Below are 21,373 nucleotides of genomic sequence, written 5' to 3'. Positions count from 1 at the left end.
TCCCACCGGGAAGGGACTCTGGGCCAGCGCTGTGTCGACAGAGACTGATGTACTCGTGTCTGAACGCGTGACCTGGGGCACCAGAGTGCCCACAATGTAACACCCCGAGGGGAGCCCCCCCCCCCGGGGAACAAAACATCCAGAGACCCACGAAAGCCAGGCTTTGCCCCTCTGGTCCCGGCGGCTGATGTGGGGGGACACACACGCGCAGAAGGGAAGTCACCTTCTGACTGGACAGGTCTTTCTTCAGCCGCTCCAGCTCCTCCTGCTGGCTCTGCAACTGCGTCTCGGGGGCCGGCTTGCTGACGCCGCCACTGCTCTGCGGCCCCTCGGCGGAAGGGTCACCACTGACGTGACGGTTCTTGTAGGACCCGATCATGTCTCTCAAAGGGCGCTTTCCTTTGTAGGGAATACGTCCAAAATCAAAGGGAAATCCTGAGCTGGTTCCTCCTACGTAAAAACAAAACTTTTTCAGGGGCAGGACAAATCCTCATTCTGGCAAGTCCGGTGAAACACATCAGCCTCCCACCCGTCATCCTCCAGAAAGCTGCGTGTCCCTCGCGCAGGGGACACAGGCGGGGGCGCCTCTCGCCCGACTCCTCCTTGATGCAAACCGAGCCTCAACTCAAGGAGCGGGACCCTTCCGTATTACGCCTGTCACATGGTCACCGCTAAAGAAAACGCTCTCTCTGCTTGCTCAGTTTCTAAGATGAGGCCTGGTGGCGCTAACGAGTTTATGACAAGGTTCCCTGCGCCTTCTCTCAGGACTCAGAAGTTCCTTTTCCAAAAGGGCAGTTCACGTCACCGTTCCCCCACGTCATCCACTTTTAGGACCAAACAGAAAGAGAACAGGCCAGGGAGGAGCATGGTGCCGGAGTCCTTGCAGGGTCCCCACCTGCACAGACAGCGGGTTCCCCGTGGGACTCCCACACCTCGGGGATCCCTGGCTTCCTTTTGCTCATCTGTTCCTGGCAAAATAAAAACAAGACAAAACCCCTCCCTAAATGCACGTTTTCTTTTTTTTTTTTTTTTTTAATTTTTTTTAACGTTTTTATTTATTTTTGAGACAGACAGAGACAGAGCATGAACGGGGGAGGGTCAGAGAGAGAGGGAAACACAGAATCGTAAGCAGGCTCCAGGCTCTGAGCCATCAGCCCAGAGCCCGACGCGGGGCTCGAACTCACGGACCGCGAGATCGTGACCTGGCTGAAGTCGGACGCTTAACCGACTGCGCCACCCAGGCGCCCCAATGCACGTTTTCTTAATTGTGAATACATGCTTTAGAGCATGACTACCTTCTCTTTCTTAAAAAAAAAAGGGTATTTAAAGGGGCGCCTGGGGGGCTCAGTCGGTTGAGCTCAGGTCATGAACTCCCAGTTCGTGGGTTCGGGCCCCATGTCGGGCCCTGTGCCGACAGCTCGGAGCCTGGAGCTGCTTCAGATTCTGTGTCTCCCTCTTTCTCTGCCCCTCCCCGCTCACACTCTCTCAAAATAAGTTTTTAAAAAAATGGGTACTTAAAAATACTAAAGGACCCAAATACATTTCTGCATCAATGGATTCAAATACGTATTCAAGCTATAAGGAGGCAACGTGAAATAGTACAAACCATATAGGTCCCTTAAAGCTAGAAAACAAGGCCCTGACTCCCTGCTGTTTTGGGACAGGGGCCACCCTGGGAGAGGCCAGTGACCGGGTGGGTCCGGTCTTGTCCTGTTGAAGTGTGCACTCACAGGGAAAACCCGCTGAGTCCTCATTTGCAATCAGGGAACTTTGTGTGTGTTATGCTTTCGATTAAAAAGTCCACTTAGCAGGGGCGCCTGGGTGGCTCAGTCAGTTGGGCATCCAACTTGGGCTCAGGCCGTGATCTCACAGTTTGGGAGTTCAAGCCCCCTGTCGGGCTCTGTGCTGACAGCTCAGAGCCTGGAGCTGCTTTAGAGTCTGTGTCTCCCTCTCTCTGCCCCTCCCCCGCTTGCTCTCTCTCAAAAAAATAAACGTTAAAATTTTTTTTTTAGGGGCGCCTGGGTGGCGCAGTCGGTTAAGCGTCCGACTTCAGCCAGGTCACGATCTCGCGGTCCGGGAGTTCGAGCCCCGCGTCGGGCTCTGGGCTGATGGCTCAGAGCCTGGAGCCTGTTTCCGATTCTGTGTCTCCTTCTCTCTCTGCCCCTCCCCCGTTCATGCTCTGTCTCTCTCTGTCCCAAAAATAAATAAACGTTGAAAAAAAAAAAATTAAAAAAAAAAAAAAATTTTTTTTTTTAAAAAGTCCACTTAGCAAACCCTAAGAGACTCTTAAATACAGAGAATAAACCGAGGGTTCTCTGGGTGGGGGGGGGGGGGGGTTGGATGGGGGATGGGCATTAAGGGGACACTTGTTGGGATGAACACTGGGTGCTGCACGTAAGTGATGAATCACTAGATTCTACTCCTGAAACCATTATTACCGACTATATATAACTAACTTGGATTTTAGTAAAAGTTTGAGAAGAAAAAAAAAAAAATCCACCTACACAGCAGGGGAACAAACACAAAGAAGAGCGGCTGGGTGGCCCCGAGCGACAGGGCGACAAGCTGGCGGGCTGACTCACAGCCGGTACAGGACGGGTCCACAGACCCCCGCTGCCTCTCAAGGGCGACTCCCGTCAGGAAGGTGCCCACAGGCCCCGGGAGTCTCCTGCCCACCTGGCCGCTCAGCCTTGCTGACCCCTCCTTCCTTTTCTCTCCAGGACCCTCTACCAGAAGTCGGAGCCCAAGGCGGCCCATCCGCCAGGACCCAGGTCCCCTTCCTCAGGAGGCGCTCCCGCTCAGGTGGGCCCCCCTCTGGCGTCGCACCCACTGAGCCGGCCCCGGGGAGCACAGCACGCCCGTCTGGCCGCATCTCACACCCCGTCACGTGGGACTGAGGGCCCCGAAGGATGACCCAGCGAACAGAAGCAAGTCTCGGCCACCCTCCCCAGGGGATGGGAAAGGTCTCTCCTTTAGTAAATACTTGCCCCTCCCTAAACATTTCCTAAAATCCCGCTTCCTTCTGCCAGCCCACGCTAGAATCACACATAAGGCAAAACTTCAATATTATTGTCGTTTTACATGAAAACGTTCCCTCATGGATCCCTGGACAGAGCGTCACAACCGGCTGTACAGACGGGGTCAGGCTGACAAACCCCGAACAGAAATCCAGCCCCAAACCCGAGGGAACAGGACAGGGTGTGGTTCCAGGGGGCGGGGCCAGAGGGGTACACAGCCCCAGAGTGCCCTCGTCCCCTGGCGTCACCTCCTGGTCACGCAGCTGTGGAACGAGTGCAGGGTTAGACTATTAGATCAGACTCACTGTTTCTACGTGTAATAACATGCTGCCATAACTTTAAGATGAGTCGTTATCTCTTAGAGACACATACTAGGTGAAATATTTACGTATAATGGAGTGACGTCTAGAATTTACTTTGAAATAATGATGGGTGAGCACGGGGAGGGGAAGGGGCTGGGAAGAAAGAGAGGCCCTGATTTCACAACGGCACAACAAAGTCAGACGAGGCCACACCAGCATCCGTGACCTTGTACATTCTACCTTCATGTCTGTTACAGAATCCTGTAAACACAAGGTTTAAAAAAAACAATCAATACATCTGTAAAGAGCACCAGGACCCCCGGATGTTCTGTCCCCAACTTCACAGGCCCTCGCGACTCACCTCCCACAGACAGGATGCAAATCTCTGTGCCTCCTGCTTCTGGGACCGCCTGCTACGGAAGGGTCCCCGCGCCCCTGGGGGCCGGCGGAGGGGGGGGTCAGGCAGCAGGGACCGTCCTACCTTTGTTTCCTTCGGGCGCCTGCTTCCTCCTCTCTTCCTGCACCATTGACTCCTCCAGGTCCTTAGGGTTCGGGTCTAAAAGCTCCCACTCTTCATTGGTATAAAACACACTCTTGCGACTCTCACTGTGTCCTCTCCCAGGACGGAAAGATGACATTGAATTTCTGTCAGGAAAGAGGAAGCATGTTGTTGAAAGAACCGTACGACAAGATATAACTTCACGTATACAACTGTGAAAACGGACGGAGGAAACGGAGGGAGGGGCAGTCCCCACGCGGAGTCAGTTTAAGAGCTGCCGGCCCATGACCCAGCAGCTCCCAAGTTCCCAGATGTGGGCAGGAAGACGGAGGGGAGTGCCCATGGCAGCACCGTTCATTCCGGCAACAACGTGATGGTGGGAGCCCGACAGCTGCCAGAACAGACGCGGTAAATACACCACCGCGGAATGGGAGTGCGTCCACCCCGCAAACGCTCGCTTGTGCCCGTGGCCACCACTCGAGGTGCCAAGGTCCACCAGAGACGGAGACACGTTCCCGTCCTGGCGCAGAGTACCCCAGAGGAAGCAACACGTGGCACAGGGCAAGTGTGTTTTAAAAGCTGAGCGAAAGAAGAAAGAAAATCGAACAATGATGTGTACACGTGACATGTTTTAAAATTAAAAAAAAACTTTCTAATGTTTATTTGCTTTTGAGAGACAGAGAGAGACAGAGCATGAGCAGGGGAGGGGCAGAGAGAGAGGGAGGCACAGAATCCGAAGCAGGCTCCAGGCTCAGCCGTCAGCACAGAGCCCGAGGCGGGGCTCGAACTCACGAACCGTTAGATCATGACCTGAGCCGAAGTCAGACGCTTAACCCACTGAGCCCCCCAAGCGCCCCTAAAGTGACGTATTTTAAATCTTCAAGGTCATAGTGGTAACAGATGCTGCACATGCGCGTGTGGTTAAGACTCGTAAGTGACCAGTCGCCCGCGGGAAGGCCAAGGCGAGGAGGCATGTGCGGGGCCGAAGGTGAGCAGCTTACACCGCTGGATCGACACACAGCTGAGCGACCCCACAACTCACCCCAAGCCCAGGTGTTCACCTGCAGGAACAAGACCGTGTCTGCACACAGGACCGGACCTTATTCATAGCAGCCACAAACAGGGTACAAGCCCCAAGCGCATCCGTGGAGAGGGGGTCGCCCAGCGGACACGTCCACACGGTCTACATGGTGTTCAGCGATAAAAGGAACGAAACATGAAACTCTCCCCGATGCGCAAGAGTCCCAGAGAGACCGTGCTCAGTGAAGGATGAGGACAAAAGAATGCACACAGCGTGACTTCGTCCATGTGACTCACCAGAGACAACGGCGGAGCCCGGACCAGGGGCTGCAGGGACCAGGGTTTGGAGAGGTCGGCGCAAGGGGCCCAGGGGGCTGGGGGGGGCCACGGCAATGCTCCAAGCCTCCATCACGGAGCGGTTTACACAACCACGTCCGGTTCCTGAAACCCACCAGCCTGTACACCTAACCCAAGTGAGTTTATTGTAGGTAGATTACACCCGATAAGGTGGTTAAATTACAGAGGAGGGAGAAACGTGTCGTGTGGCTGAAGGCACTGGGGCGGGAGCGGTGGCCGCACGTCTGTGGGGAGCAGACGGAGGGCACCCTCACGTACGACAGTCACGTCTCAATGCTCTAGGTGTTTCTAAAGCATGACTGTCTTTCCCTGATAGGAACCGTATCAAAGTGCTTTAAAAATACGAACGCAGAGAAACTACTTAACGCGCTTCGGTTTCTGCCGCTGCATCAGCACGTACTACCCACCCCCCCCCACCCCCCCCAGCTCCACCGAGCAGCCCCGGGAGCCGGGCACGGACACCTGCTCACAGGCTCAGTGTCTACTCGGGACCATGGGCAGCGTCTTCCCTGTGCTGTGTATCCCGGTCGTGGCAACCACGGTGCCTGCACGGGTGCCCACCATCGCCCCAGCAAGACCTCTCACAAGGGTGGCCGTGTTTGCAGAAAAAGCCACTGCAGAGCAGCTGCTCAGAAAGAGAAACAGAAACAAAAAGAGAAAGAAAATCTGCTCATTTCTTGGACACGACTGGCTCGTTACTTGGCCGAGTGCGGGCCCTGCCGGACCCACGACACAGCGGTTTCAGTGGCCCGGCCGTGGCTGCCGCGGACATGCCGCGCGTGGGCACCAGCACCCCCAACGGGAGGAGTGAGGAGCGCTGAGCCCCAGTTCTCACGGGGAGAGCGCGGGAAGGAGGCACAGGGCGGGAGGAGGCGGTCTGGGGAAAGAACACCTATTTCCACAACCTGGACCTTGCACACACACCCCACAGGGTTTCCCCATCTCGACCCTCGGTGAGGCTGCTCGCACAAAGCCGGGTCCTCCCTCGCGGGGACGCACACCTACCCAGCCCCAGGTAAGGAAGCAACGGGATCAGGCTCAAAGCGGAAGCTCAAGCCAAAACAGCAAAGAGCCCACGTGAGGTTCAGAGGTTCTGTGACTGCCACACGAGGCCTGGCTTGCACACACTACCCGGCTCGCAGCTGTCTACACAGGGCCTCCTGGCGGAGGTTCGAGGCCCCTCCCCAGGCAGCCCTTGCTCTTTGAGGACCCCACTCTCGACTGACAAACCTTTGAGACGGCCTTCCATGTCCCCCAGGCACTCTGCCAGGTACCCGCGCTTTTGTTCAATAAATGAGCCGGCACGGACAGTGAGAGGCCACCAGGAAGGCCAGACGGCACCTTGAGACCTGCCACGTTCAGCCTCAACTTTCTGTAAACACCAGCAGCCTCCAGAATCAACAAGAAAATCTTAGTTTCCAAATTTACATATTTCAGACTGACTTCTCCACATACATTTACAATCCGACAGGGAAATAATGTTTTTTTTTTGAGAGAGAGACAGAGTGTGAGTGGGGGGGGGACTGAGAGGGAGGGAGACACATAATCTGAAGCAGCCCCGGGCTCTGAGCCATCAGCACAGAGCCCGATGCGGGGTGGGGCTTGAACTCGTGAACTGCGGGATCGTGACCTGAGTCGAAGTCGGATGCTTAACACTGACCTACCCGGGTGCCCTGGGAAAGAGTTTATTCGACACTCATTCGAGCTGGGATTCCAGATGTGATGGGACCCCGGGGAAGCACCCTGCCAGCTCCACCAGGGGCAGGAAAGCTCCCCGCCCTGGACACAGGCCGCCTCGGGGTCACCAACGGAGGGGACCCGACAGCTGCCCCCCCCAGTGACAGTGACACAGCCCATCCCCTGGTACCGATCAGTTCTCAGACAGACTGCCCCGAGAACACGGACACACACGAGGGTATCCGGAGATGCCATCTGAAAGGAAAAAGGCAGAAGTGACCAGAAGGGGCCTGTGGATGCGACTAGGGACCTCAAGATGGGGAGCATCGGTGTCCACACGGGAGGGAGGAGGAGGGGGCCCAGCACAGGGGATGGCGGGTGATGTGCCACGGGCCCGGGGTGGCCGCAGCCACCAGGAGCTGGAAGAGGCCACGGACGGACTCCCTCTGGGGCTCCGGGAGGAACCAGCCTCGGACGCCCTGAAGGTGGCCTCGGGACACGGATCTTGGACTCCTGGGTCCTGTTATGGCGATCCGCTTGCCCACCCACCACACTTCTCGCGCCAAACCTCAGCAGGCACTCAGGTGCGGGCCGCCACGTCTACAGGCAGAACGCATTACTGCCAACAGGACAACGTGGCAAAGCGGTGTCGTCAGGAAGGCACGCTGCAGAGGGCCCGGCCACCTGACGTGGATCAATGCGTACACCGTCGTCATACGCGCACCATGGCATCCAGCACAATGTGTGCTGCCTTGAGAGCCCCATCAAAGGAGAAATGCTCCTATCGTGGGACCCCAGGCAGGCGGAGCCGCTCCAGATCCCCACGGCCCAACACACAGAACCTGCACCCACCCCCGCGCCACCCGTGCCCAGCGCCCGAGCTCCAGGCACGTGGACCCGGGGACTCAGGAGACCCTGTCCTCACCGCCTTCCCTCCTGCAGGTGCCTCCGTGCACTTCAACACCTAAGTCAACCCCGCCGTCCTCCAGGGCCTCCCCACAACCCCTCAGCGTAGCCAGGGGGTGCGGTGACCGCCGGCACAGCCCTCCCCTGCGCCCCACCCGCCCCCAGCCTCCCCTGACGGCACGGTGCTTGATGGCAGGACGCAGAGGGCACGGGAGGGCATGAAGGTGACTGGGACAGACGCCGGGCTGCACGGCTGGGGCGGCCCTTCAGAGACCGCTTCTCAGAGCGGGCGGCAACCCCAGCAAGCCCCGAACTCTGAGGATCGTGAGGAGCACACTGCCAACACACCAGAAGAAAAGACACTACTTAGCTTTACTGCCTAACGCTGACATTCTCCGGGGTTGGTCCGGGTTTTGCGTGCTCACAAAGGGCACGCGTCCACACAGAAGCGTGCGCCCTTCACTGTGGCTCCCGGGCAGAAAGGAGGACGCCGCTCACACCCGCTCACACCCAGCACAGCAGGCGCAGGGGCAGAGCGCTCCGGCCACGACGGCTGTGGAGGAGCCCAGGGGTGGGGGTCCCCAGGAGAGAGAAGGCTCCCGGCAGGGGGACGGCCTGAGGAGGGGCCCGGGGGCAAGACCCAGCAGGCGGAGAACTGACAGAAGCCAGGCAGGCCGGCCCGTGGAGGCGAGGAGCCCAGGGGACAGGGAAGGCCTTGCGCCCGAGGCAAGGAGAAGGAAGGGAGGAAGGAGGGATTTGGGATCACAGGGACTGGGGTCCCCGCACCAGGAGGGGGCAGGACCAGCACACAATGCAGACAGGGTCCTCTTCCCACCCCCCAGCGCCAAATACAACAGGAGACATGGGCCACTCACGGCCTGGGAGGCCCTAGACGAGGCTCTGGCGTCCTCGGAGCCTGTCCCACGGCCAGCAGCTGGCCGAGTGCACTTTCCAGCTGGGCCTGACGGGCTGGAGCCTCTCGTGGCCGTCGTGGTTTCTGGGGAGCGGCATCACTCGGCCACAGCCCTGGTGATGCGTGGCCTCAAAAGTGAAGTTTGGGGACAGTCGAGGTCAAGACAGCTGCGAGATGATGTGTGGAACACGCCCTCATGCTCCCCGGGGGCTGTCAGCCCCTCGGACCCCGCAACCACCGCACCCCATGGGGGCCAGAGGCCAGCTACCCCTTCTTTGTGCTGTCCTAATGTCAGTGCAGGGGTGCCTGGGGGGCTCAGTTGGTTGAGCCTCCCACTCTGTTTTTTATTACAAAAATTTTGTTTAAATGCTAATTTTTGAGAGAGAGCACGAGCAGGGGAGAGTGAGAGAGAAGGAGACACAAAATCTGAAGCAGGCTCCAGGCTCTGAGCTGTCCGACATGAGGCTTGAACTCACAGACTCTGAGACCATGACCTGAGCAGAGGCCGGATGCTTAAGTGACTGAGCCACCCAGGCCCCGCCAGCACCCAACTCTTGACTTCAGCTCAGGTCGTGATACGGTTCGTTAAGTTCAAGCCCTGCGTTGTTGGGCTCTATACTGACAGCATGGAGCCTGCCTGGGATTCATTCCCCCCCCCTCCCCCCACCCCCACTCTGCACCAACTTGTACTCACCAACTCGTATCTGTCAAAATAAATAAACTCAAAAAAATTATTAAACAAAATAACCGTGTGACTATACTCCTCGTGCTTTTTCTTTTTTGAGGTCTGAGGCGTTTATGTAAAAGTCTGTATTATTCGTTCCTGTGTGCGTTCGTTCTACGTTATTACGTCTAAACATTCATCAAAACCAGAAAAGTCTGTTAAGAACTTTCAGATCCTGCCCTGGGGTTTTGGCACCTTGTCTCCCGACGTGGACACTACTGTGCCTATGAGGAAGACCGCGTCCTAACTCCACGTCACAGCCAGGTCAGCCACCTCCCCAAATCACCAAGCCTCTGGGTGCCGGCGTCGGGCACTCTGGCACGGCCCTAGTCCCCAAGACTGCACGGTCTCCCCAGATCACCAGCTGAGCACACACGTGACCACTTCCACCAGGCCTGAGGTCAGGAGAGAAGCTAGAGCAAAGGAGCAGGGCAGGGCCGGGCACGAGACTAGCGGGCTAGCGTGGTCCCTACGGCCACCGTCCCCCTGATGGGGCCCGACAGACACCGTGGAGAGTGCAGCAGGACCAGGTGACTTCACCACCGCTGAACATTCACACCCACCCAGTGGGAGGGCATCCACACACACACACACACACACACACACACACACACACACCAATTTACTAATGGAGAATACAGAGCTCAGAGAGGTTAGGTGACTGGCTCAACACCACACAACTAACGTGTAACCTGGCTGACTGTACAGAGCGCCAATGGCGGGAGAGCTCAGCACCTGACGGCGGGTCTTGCGTCCAGGCCACAAGGCACTGCTCACGGTCGTCACACAACCTGTGACACCGTGGCGGCCCACACACACCTCCTGCGCAAACCCGTCTCCCTCATGCCCTGCACAAGCTCCAGAGCACATATTTACCACATGCCCAGGCCTACGCTCTCCCCGTCCCGCCCACACACCCACCCCCAGCCCTGAGCCCCTGCTCCCACACAGACCAGCCCCAGCCCTGAGCCCCAAGGCCCCGCTCCCACGCAGACCAGCCCCAGCCCCAGCCCTGAGCCCCCGCTCCCACACAGACCAGCCCCAAACCCCGAGCCCCCGCTCCCACACAGACCAGCCCCAGCCCTGAGCCCCCAGCCCCCGCTCCCACGCGGACCAGCCCCAGCCCTGAGCCCCAAGCCCCCGCTCCCACGCAGACCAGCCCCAGCCCCAGCCCTGAGCCCCCGCTCCCACACAGACCAGCCCCAAACCCCGAGCCCCCGCTCCCACACAGACCAGCCCCAGCCCTGAGCCCCCAGCCCCTGCTCCCACGCGGACCAGCCCGAGCCCTGAGCCCCAAGCCCCCGCTCCCACGCAGACCAGCCCCGGCCCCAGCCCGGAGCCCCCACTCCCACACAGACCAGCCTCCAGCCCTGAGCCCTGAGCCCCGACTCCCACGCGGACGGCCTGGACTTCAGAGCACACCCAGCTCTCTTACTGAAGGTGATCTGAACTGTTGGGGGTAATGAAAAGGGTGGTAAAAGCAGGAACCACCGGAAAGCAACTTCATGCCAACGCATGCACCTGTCCAGGTATGGGCACCTGTGTGGCGTTCTGGGGTCAGCCAGCCGAGGCCTCTTCCCGAGCCTGGGCCCCAGCCTGGACTCTCCCGATGAGCCGCACCCACACGACATCGTCAAGCTCGTCCAGGCCTGTTGATTCTTTCTGAGTGTGGAACGTGGACTTGCAGCCTCAAACAACCTACAGTCTGCAGATTTTCCACCATTTTCTCCCCCTGCACATGTTGCCCGTGTCCTGGGGGCGATATTTTAGTGACTCACTTTTATCAAATCTCCCCCAAGTGTTCAACTTCTTTTTCATACAAAAAAAATTCCCAAGGTGCCTGAGTGGCTCAGTTGGTTGAGCGTCTGACTTTGGCTCAGGTCATGATCTCAGGGCTCAGGGGTTCAAGCCCCACATCAGGCCCTGTGCTGACAGCTCGGAGCCTGGAGCCTGCTTCGGATTCTGTGCCTCCCCCTCTCTCTGCCCCTCCCCCACTAGGGCTGTGTGTGTGTCTCTCAGAAATAAATGATAAAAAAAAAAAATTCCCTTTCATACATACGGGCTTATTAAGTATTTCCCTGATACAGACGAGGACACAGGCAGTGACCGGCAAGGAGCAAACCCAGGCAAGTCCTGGAAGCCAGCGGCGGCCTCACGCACTCCTGCGACTTAAAACGCCGTTCACGGGGAGCCGGTGGAAGGGACGCTGGCTGGGGTCTGCCCTGGAAACCCTGACTACATTCTGGATAAAACGCCGTTTTGAATTCATACACGTACATGCAGTTGTTGAGGCTTTAGCTTCCAATACAGGAATATGATTTCTGTGGTCGTTCAAGTCGCTCCGTGCCCCTAAAGCGTTTCACGTGAACCTTCACGAAGCATGCCGTAAGTACCACAACCCCCTACAGTTTCCACAGGAGGGGCAGCTGCAGACAGCGGCTCTGTCACAGCTGTGCCCCCACTCCGGCTCCGGCTCCCCGCGTCTGGGACTCAGCGGGGGCGGCTCTGTCACACAGCCTCCCGGTGCTGGGCCCTCAGGATGTGATCACCACCCCCCCTTCACAAATGAGAAACAGAGGCCCCGAGGTCGCAGAGCTGGACTGCCACGTGGACAAGGCCGCCCTGTGTAGGTACAGGCGGCGGACGGTGACCCCAAATGATGATGAGCCGAGTGTTGTGACCACAAGGAGGGACAAGAGCACTTTCCCCAGGCCCGGCCGTCCTCGGGCAAGGACACGGGAGCACCGGGGGGTTATGGGCTGCCGCCCCTGGTTCCACTGCTAAGTGAGGGCAGACGAGAATGGTCAGGCATGAAAATCCGGCAAAACCAATGGTTTCCCAAATTACGCCCTTATGCTGAACAGTGGGACCTACCGAGGGACCCCGGGCATCCTGCCGTACGCTTGCCTGACCTTGGACAGGCCGCCTTCCTGCTCCAAGCCTCAACTGTTTTGCCTGTAGCAGAGAGACGGTCTCTTGCTGGCCCTACCACCTCTCCAGGAGCACCTGCCGGGGGCCGGCAGACAAGCTGGTGCCTCGGAGGGGGCACCGTGCGCGAAGGTCCCAGTGGACCGAGGTGCCGTGGCTGCATGCCACGGCTCAGGGAGTCAGCAGGTGGGGACACGGGGGCCTAGGGAGCCGACCGCATGCAGACCAACAAGGCTCCTGTGGCGGGGGGAGCGGGAGCATCAGGGGAAGAGGGGGAGGAGGAGAGCAGGGGTGAGAGCCTCCTGCAGGCCGGGTGCGTGGCCACACCCCCTTCACTGTCCACGTGAAGCTTGTGTCAGCAACTGACAACACATTGAGAAGGGGCTTCTTCTTACACTGAACCCAACCAGAAAGGTAAAAAGGGGCCACCGGGTGAAACATGTCCCCTGACGTACGTGGTGCCTGTGGCAGCTCTCCCCACACACACCTCAAAGCCCAGGGGGAGCAGCTGGCCAACAGCACGCGGCCCCGGGGGGCCCCACAGCAGCCTCACCCTCCACAAGGTGCCCAAGCCCCAGGGGTCCATGGCCACCACCAAGGTCGAGTTGATGAGTAGAAACACCGCCCCTCGGATCCTCAAGGGACAGGGGATATGGGGCCACTGCTGTCCCCGAGACAGGAGAGCATGGGGGCCCCAGTGTCCTGGAGCAGCCGGGGCGGGACCCTGAACAGAACCAGGGGTCCCTGGAGGCTCTTGCAGCCCCCTCCGAGGGCACCAACCCCAGGGACCCCCCAAAGGGCTGTGACTTAACCTCCAAGAGCTCAACCAGGGTCCCACAGAGAATATGGGAGAACTGCCCTCGGCTTCTTGCAGGGAGACCGGAAGGAACGTTCTGAATACTCCAGAATGCCCTGCTCCTAACAAGGCCTGCCCTTGGGGTCAACCGGTCAGCCAGGGCCCACTGGCTAGGCTGGGCTGGTGTCAGAAGGGACCCCCACCCAGCTCTGGCCCCTCTCGCCATCCTGTCCACCTACGGGGGAAGGAAGGACAGAGAGACGCAAGTGGGTCCACGGTACAGGGGCCCGCGCTCGCCTGTCACAGGACGAAGACCCTTCCTCCCTCCCCGCATCGCTACGTCACAAGGGGCCTCTGACGCAGCTCCTGTCACCCCGTATGGCACACCTGCCATCAAGAGCAGTGACGGGGCCAATCAGAAGGCCAAACAGCCTGATGTGAAGAGAGTGAGCAGAACCAGACAAGACAGGGATGCTGGACACTCTGACCGAAATTTAAAAGAACTCAGGGCTCTGACGGGCAGAGAGCACGGCACGCGGTGCCCGGTGGGCAACATGAGCAGAGAGCTGGAGGCCCCAAGGAAGAACCAAAAAGAAATGACAGACATTTAAAAAAAACAAACAAAACACCACGAGAGAAATGAAAAGGCTCCCAAAGGGCCTGTTCGTAGGACGGACACGGCTGAGGAGACAGCCCGGGAGCTGGAGGGCGCACCCGCAGACTGGGGTCGACGGGAGAACGGACCATCCGCGGAGCGAGGGCAAGTGCGCCAGGGGACGACAGAGAAACAGGAGCAGGATGTCCCCAGATCAGAGTCAGACACCAAACCACAGAGAACACCTAGCAAAATAAACTCCAAGAAACCGTAACTTGGCAGGACGTTCCCAAATTACAGCAAACTGAAGGTGAAGGAAAAATCCAGAGAGAAGCCCCAGGAAAACACCTGACCCACATCGCTGCCTCCTCAGAAACCACACAACGAGACGTGAGCGGAGGGAAACGTTTGAGGTCCGGAGAGAAAACCACCGAGCTCGAATTCTCCTCTGCAAAATCAGCCTCACAGCAAAGGAGAAACGGACTCTCTCAGATGAACAGAAATGGCGGGAACTTGTTGCCAGGGGACTCGCCTCGCAGAAGAAAGTTAAGTTCTTTAGGCAGAAAAAAACGATATAGGTCAGAAACTCAGACCCGGAAGACGGGGCAGGGGAAGTCAAACACAGAGCTTTATTTTTCGTATTCTGATCGATCCACCAGATAACAGCTCGTTCAAGATACTAACACCAGTGACGTGTTCGCTGATGTGTGCGTGTTGTATGCACGTGCTCTGTGCGCCCCACACGATGACAGTGGCGACACAGGGACGGACGCGGGAAGTGAGAAGGCTTCGCTGTCTAAAGCACACACCCACCTGTGGAGCAGCACAGCATGACTTTAAAGTGAACCTGGATTAGCGGGAAAGGTGTGTTGCAAACTCCAGAACAGACACTAAAAAAAAAAAAGTAAGCCTGATACGTTAAAAGAGAAAATGGAAAGCTATAAGATGCTCGACGAAAACCACGGGAGGAAGCGGAGCCCGGCTGGCTGTTGGTAGAGCACGCAACTCTCGATCTCGAGGTTGTGACTTCAAGCCCCACGGTGCGTGTTGAGATCACTTTAAAAAATTAAATAAAACCACAAAATGCAGAAAAAGAGTGGAAGACAAAAACAGGACCTAACTGCGTGTTGTCTTCAGGAACTCACTTCAAATATAAGCACTTACAGATTAAAAGTAAATGGAGGGGTGCCTGGGCGGCTCAGCCTGTTGAGCGTCCGACTTCATTCGGCTCAGGTCATGATCTCATAGTTCGCGAGTTCGCACCCTGTGTCGGGCTCTGTGCTGACATCTCGGAGCCTGGAGCCTGTTTTGGATTCCGTGTCTCCCTCTCTCTCTGCCCCTCCCCCGTTCATACGCTGTCTCTCTCTCAAAAAGAAGCATGTTTAAAAAAAGGTAAATGGAGAAAAACACACTGTGCTAACGCTAATCAAAAGAAAGCAGAAGCAGTTGTATGATTTTCAGACAGAGTCAACTTCAAAAGAAAGGAAGTCGTGAGGGATAAAGAAGGCATTTCATAATGAGAAGAGGTCAAGTCTCCAAGAAGACAACAGTTCTTAACGCATATACCCGATCAGCAGTGTCGGTAAAACCACAGGAAAAATAGAAGAACAAACTACTGTAGTCTGAGACTTTGATACCCTGGGTCAGAAATGAAAGGAGCCAGGGGCACCTGGGGGGCTCAGCTGGTCGAGCATCTGACTTTGGCTCAGGTCATGATCTCACTGTTCGTGGGTTTGAGCCCCGCGTCGGGCCCTGTGCCGACAGCTCAGAGCCCGGAGCCTGCTTTGGATTCTGTGTCTCCCTCTCTCTCTGCCCTTCCCCCACTCACACTCTCTGTCTCTCAAAAAATGAATAAACATTAAAATAATTAATTTTTAAAACTCTGAAAGAATAATAAAAACCTCCTGAAATTAATAAGTGATTACAGCAAGGTTACAGGATATAAGACTAATATACAAAAATCAACTGTTTTCCTGTATACCGACAATGACCAAGTGGAATTTGAAATTAAAAACACATTACCATTTACACTGGCACCCAAGAAAATGAAACACTTAGATATAAATCTAAAAACGTAGAGAGTATCTGTGAGGAAACTATAAAACAGGCTAATGAAATCAAAGAAGAACAAAATTATGGAGATAGTCCATGTTCGTGGGCAGGAAGACTCAGTATTGTCCAGAGGTCAGTTCTTCCAAAATCGAGCTATAGACGCAATGAAACCCCAACCAAAATCCCAGCCAGTTATTCTGTGGCTATCGACAAACTGATTCTCAAGTTTAAATGAAGAGGCAAAAGACTCAAATTCTTCACGATACTGAAGAAAACCAAAGCCGGAGGACCAATACTACCCGACTTGGAGACTCAGTACAGTGTAAAGCTGCAGCCGTCAAAACGGTGTGACACCAACAGTAAGAACAGACACATACGTGGATGGAACAGAGTGAAGAGCTCAGAAATAACCCCCCATGAACACAACCCATCAATCTTTGACAGAGCAGCCAAGGTGGCACAAAGGAGCCAAGACAGTCTCTCCAACAAATGGTGCCGGAACAGCTGGCCGTCCACGTGCAGATTAACGAATTTAGATGCGGGCCTTACGCCCTTCGCAAAAATCCACTCAAAATGGGCCAGAGACCAAAATGTAAAATGCAAAACTAGAAAACTCCCGGAAGATCACGGAAGAGAAAACCCCGATGACCTTGGGTGTGGTGATGCCTTTTTAGATACACCACCAAAGACACAACTCGTGAAAGAAGTAACGTTTCACTGGACTTCATTAAAATTAAAACCGTCTGCTCTGTGAAACACACGGTCAGGAAATTAGAAGACGAGCCACAGACCGGGAGAAAACGTTTGCACGAGACACATCTGACAAAGGACTGTTATGCAAAACACACAAAGAACTCTTAAAACTCAACGATAAGAAAATGGACAATCCATTACAAGTGGGCCAAACACCTTAACAGACGCCCCACCGCGGAAGACATACGACGCCACGTAAGCATACAGAGCGATGTTCCACGTCACAGGTCACCAGGGAAACGCAAACGAAAACATGAGGGAGCCGCCACCTCGCATCTGGAAGAATGGCCAAAATCTGGAACCACGACAACACCAGACGCTGACGGGGACGTGCAGCGACAGGAACCCCCCTTCTCCGCCGGCGGGAACATGGGGCGGCCCCTTGGGAAGACAGTCGGCAGTTTCTGACAAAAGCGCACACACTCTTACACGCAATCCGGCAATCACGCTCCGTGCCGTTTACCCAAAGGAGCTGAAAACTCACGTCCACACGAAAACCTGCACGCGATGTCCAAGGCAGCTTTGTTCATAATCGCCGAAACTTGGGAGCAACGAAGATGTCCTTCAGCAGGTGAGTGGATTAATAAACCGTCTCCATCTAGACAACGGAATATGACTCAGCACTAAAAACAAAGGAGCCATCAGGCTCAAAAGACACGGAGGAAACTTAAATGCGTATTACTCGGTGCAAGAAGCCAATCTGAAAAGGCCAACCCTCTATGATTCCAACAAAATTGACATTCCAGACAAAGCAAGAGCACAGAGAAATTTTCGGCCAGAGAAAATACTCTGTATAATACTCTGCTGGACGTGTGTCATTATACGTGTGTCCAGACACACAGAACCCACACCACCAAGAGCGACCCTACCGTAAGCCGTGGACTCTGGGTCATTACAATTAACACAGGCTCATCCTTGGTAAAAGATGTTCCTCTCTGGTGATAACGGGGATGGGGATACACATGTGTGGGGAAAGGGATGTATAAAGATCTCTAGCTTCCTCTCAAGTTTACCATCACCCTAAAGCCTCCCTTAAAAAATTAAGTATTACAAAAAAAAAGACAGGGCGCCTGGGTGGCCGGGTTGAGTGTCTGACCAGCTCAGATCATGATCTGGTGGTTTGTTAGTTCAAGCCCCAGTTCATCCAAGTTTTGGATCCTCTGTCTCCCTCTCTCTGCCCTCCCCGGTTTGTGCTCTCTCTCAAAAATAAATAAAATACCTAAAAACTAAAAATTTAAATAAAAATTAAAAAAAAAAGACAACGCAGTTGAAAGCGGACAAAGGATCTGAGCAGAGGTCTTTCCGAAGATCCCCAAGGGGCCCATAGGCACATGAAGCTTCCTGATGTCGTTAGTCACCAGGGAAACGCACGTCACAACCACGAGCCCGTACTCCACCACCAACGACGGCGAGAACCACAAGGAGGGTAACGGGCCCCGGTGAGGATGTGGGGACCACGCCGCAGGTCCTCACACAAACCCAGAGTTCCCAGACGACCCGGCAGTTCCGCTCCGGGTACGTACCCAACAGGGACAACCACACGTCCCCCGTGGACCCGGTGCCCCTGCAGCACTGCTCACGGCAACCACAAAGAGAAACAGCCCACGTGTGCGTCACCAGAAGAGCGGACACACAGAACGTGGTCTCTCCGAACAACGGAGCGCTTTCCACAATAAAGAGAAACGAAGTGCTAACAGCTGCCAGAACACAGACGGACCGGAAAACGTCTGCTCGGTGGAAGGAGCCAGGCAGGCACCAAGTCTCCCACGCGGGAGGCCATTTACACGAAACGTCCAGGGCAGGCAAACCCACAGCCACAAAAAGTGAATTAGTGGACACAGGGCCGCGGGGAAATGGGAAGAGGTTGCTAGCGGCTTTCTTTTCGGGGTGACGGAACTGCCCCGTAACTGACCACGGTGACGGCTGTCCAACCGTGAGGATGTACTAAAAACCACTGCGCTGTACATTTTAAATGGGTGAGTTGCACGGTCCAGGAGTTGTATCTCAACAAAGCATTTCTTAAAAACACAAACACACACGAGCCCACCTCCTCTCCCCTCTCCCTCACTCAAGCCGGCGCCCTGGGGCAACCCTGGGGGCCCGGGGAGGGGGCTGGCTCCCCAGGAAAACTGTTGGATGGGCAGCCTGGGGGCCTGGAGACCCCAGACAAGGACTCTTCCCGAGCCGGCCTGTTTCTGCAGAACTCGACCATCTGACCTCACAGAGTCAAGCGAATTAAAACACACCACAGGTGTGAAAACATTTGGCACAGTATGAGCCACATGACAGGCGTTTTCTACAAGCTAGAAAAATAACCAAGTACCCGAAAGGACCTTGACAAAAGACCCTCGTAAATGTAAGGCAGCTTTGCAATTTCATATATAAAATTATAACACGTCATCAGAAATAACCCACGTTCAGTTTCATACGTTGCTTTCCAAAGACTCACTTGAGCTCAGTGCCCCACTGTTTGAAAGAGAAATTACTGGAATTGGGGTGCCCTGCGGCTGGCTGGTGAGCTGCTTGCTCCAGCTCTCCGGGGGCGGTTTCCACAGCGAGGACATTTCTGGCTTTTTCTGCAGAGGCATCTGGGTGCGGGTAAATTACATCTGAAAGACAGGCAAACAAACGTCAGTTCCTCAGAGCTCCCACGAGGGACGCGGCACGCTACAGGGTACTCGTAACGTCACCTGCACGACAGGGTGAGGCTTGTGCAGCTGCGGTCACCTAGAGTACTTCCGCGTTTGTCACAGAGAGGCTGTGACATGCCTCAAGGCACCACGTGCCCGGGACAGGAGAGCCAGGGTCCCCTCCGTGGTCCTGCAGATCAGCAAGCTGGCACAGAGCCGTGGCCCAGGGCGCTCACCGCAGTGATAAGGAACAACCCATGGGACAGGCCGGTAGGGTGAAAAAGCAAAGTACAGAGCAGCTTACACTACCACTCTCTCCCCGAGAAAACAGGGCAATAGGAGCATCCTGCACACATTTGCTCATATCTGCAATCGTGACCCTGAGACAACAGGTGTGCACCTCCCAGGGGAGTGGCTCACTAAAGTCACAGAAGCACTGATGCTAAATCATGACCAGATTTCAGAATAGCTTTAAAATGGAAGCTTCTGAAGTACTAAAGGTTGAAACAGTACGATGTCTGGGATTTGCTTTAAAATAACTATATTTGGTTATTTAAGAAATAATAACATTTAGGGGCGCCTGGGTGGCTCAGTCGGTTAAGCGACCGACTTCGGCTCAGGTCACGATCTCACAGTTCGTGAGTTCGAGCCCCACATCAGGCTCTGTGCTGAGAGCTTGGAGCCTGCTTCGGATTCTGTGTGTGTGTGTCTCTCTCTCTCTGCCCCTCCCCTGCTCGTGCTCTGTGTCTGTCTCAAAAATAAATAAAAACATTAAAAAAAAAAAGAAATAATAACATTTGCTTCAAATAACACAAAGTGGGCAGGGCTGTCCATGAACCAGCACAGGTCCAGGAAATATTAATTGTGGGGATTACCCAGTAAACACGGGGATGATATTATAGTATTCTCTCTTTGTGTAAAAATTCCAATAAAAACTTATTTTTTTGAAGAACCTTCTTTTAAACATATATTTACTTTTGAGAAAGAAAGAGAGAGAATCCCAAGCAGGCTCCCCACTGCCAGTGCAGAGCCCTACATGGGGCTCGAACTCACAAACCGTGAGATCATGACCTGAGCCAAGGTCAAGAGTCAGATGCTTAAACGACTGAGCCACCGAGGTGCCCCAATAAAAACTTATTCTAAAGATCTGACAAAAACGTACCCGACTACAAATACTCTGTACTCTCCCACACGGCACCCTTCTTTCTGAGAACAGGGCATCGGGGCATGTTTGCAAACAGAAGCGAGCCAGATACGGTTGGCTCTACGCTGCCCTTCCCTGAAGCGCCTGCACACTGCCATCATCAACCGTTCTTCTCCGTGAAAGCAAACTCAGAACGGCCTGCTGAACATGGACGTCGAGGAAAAGGCTGCTTCTGGTCAGAGGAGTGCAGGACCGGAGAGGCTCGGGCCGGGTGTCTGCGGAGCTCACTGAGCACGCGTGCAGGGAACGCGGGGCTCTCGCTGTGCAGACGGCTCACTGACTGACCTCGGCAGCCTGAGAACAGCTCCGAGTGTGGCACAAAGAAGGATGGTTGTGTGCCCTTCCAGGGAACGTGGCTCCGGCCCCAAGGGTCAGCACGCAGCTCGAGCAGGGTTCTGAGCTGGCAAAGCGGGAGGGGTGTCGGGAGACAGAAAACACGTGGGCTGGCAACGGCTTACGAGACTCCGGGAAGGCAGCCAGAAGTTGCCAGTGACCACGGATTCCCACCTCTTGGTTCCAAATTACTGCCCCATGGCAAATGCCACGTGCTCAGGGTACCTCAGACAAGACCAAGCACCTGCCCCCCACGGGAACCCCTCTCAGAAAGAGACACAGAATAACAAGACATCAAGCAGGAGGCACTGAGCCGCTGGCCTCCAGGGCCCTACGGTCCCCAAAGACGCATTCCTGAAGGATCTCATCCTAGGCTCCAACCGCCGCCTTCCTCTTCACCCTTTATCGACAGGAGTCCCCCTAAGATTCCACCTGGAAAGAGTTCCAGTGAACAAACAAGTTCAAATACTATTAATCGGGCCCAGTCCCCTGTACCTGCCTCGTCTATTAAGACACTGAGCCCAGAGCCAGGGCCGGAGAGAAGGAGCCTGTGCCCTGGAAGACGGACACAGCAGGTGCAGCGACCACAGCTGTGAGAAGGCACCTCTGTTCCTCCAGAGCGGGGGACGCGGAAGCCTGGGCTCCCCTGATGGGGGGGCTTCCACAC

At 55.6% G+C, this 21,373-nt stretch overlaps 1 protein-coding gene across 4 annotated transcripts in view; it reads right to left on the bottom strand.

Annotated features, from left to right (window-relative positions):
* TBC1D2B (TBC1 domain family member 2B) overlaps positions 1-21,373 on the bottom strand; it is a 65,886-nt gene that overhangs the window by 22,881 nt on the left and 21,632 nt on the right. For all 4 annotated transcript variants that reach the window (XM_045448540.1, XM_045448543.1, XM_045448541.1 and 1 more), the window contains exons 3-5: positions 18,989-19,148; positions 3,801-3,964; positions 224-450 (exon numbers count right to left, since the gene is read on the bottom strand). In XM_045448540.1, coding sequence (XP_045304496.1) covers positions 224-450; positions 3,801-3,964; positions 18,989-19,148 — 551 coding nt within the window. The remainder of the gene's footprint in view (positions 1-223; positions 451-3,800; positions 3,965-18,988; positions 19,149-21,373) is intronic.

The sequence above is a fragment of the Leopardus geoffroyi genome, chromosome B3 (assembly GCF_018350155.1).
Source record: "Leopardus geoffroyi isolate Oge1 chromosome B3, O.geoffroyi_Oge1_pat1.0, whole genome shotgun sequence".
In the NCBI taxonomy this organism is placed as follows: Eukaryota; Metazoa; Chordata; class Mammalia; order Carnivora; family Felidae; genus Leopardus; species Leopardus geoffroyi.
The sequence above is the reverse complement of the archived record's forward strand: the minus strand, read 5'-3'. Positions and strand labels throughout refer to the sequence as shown.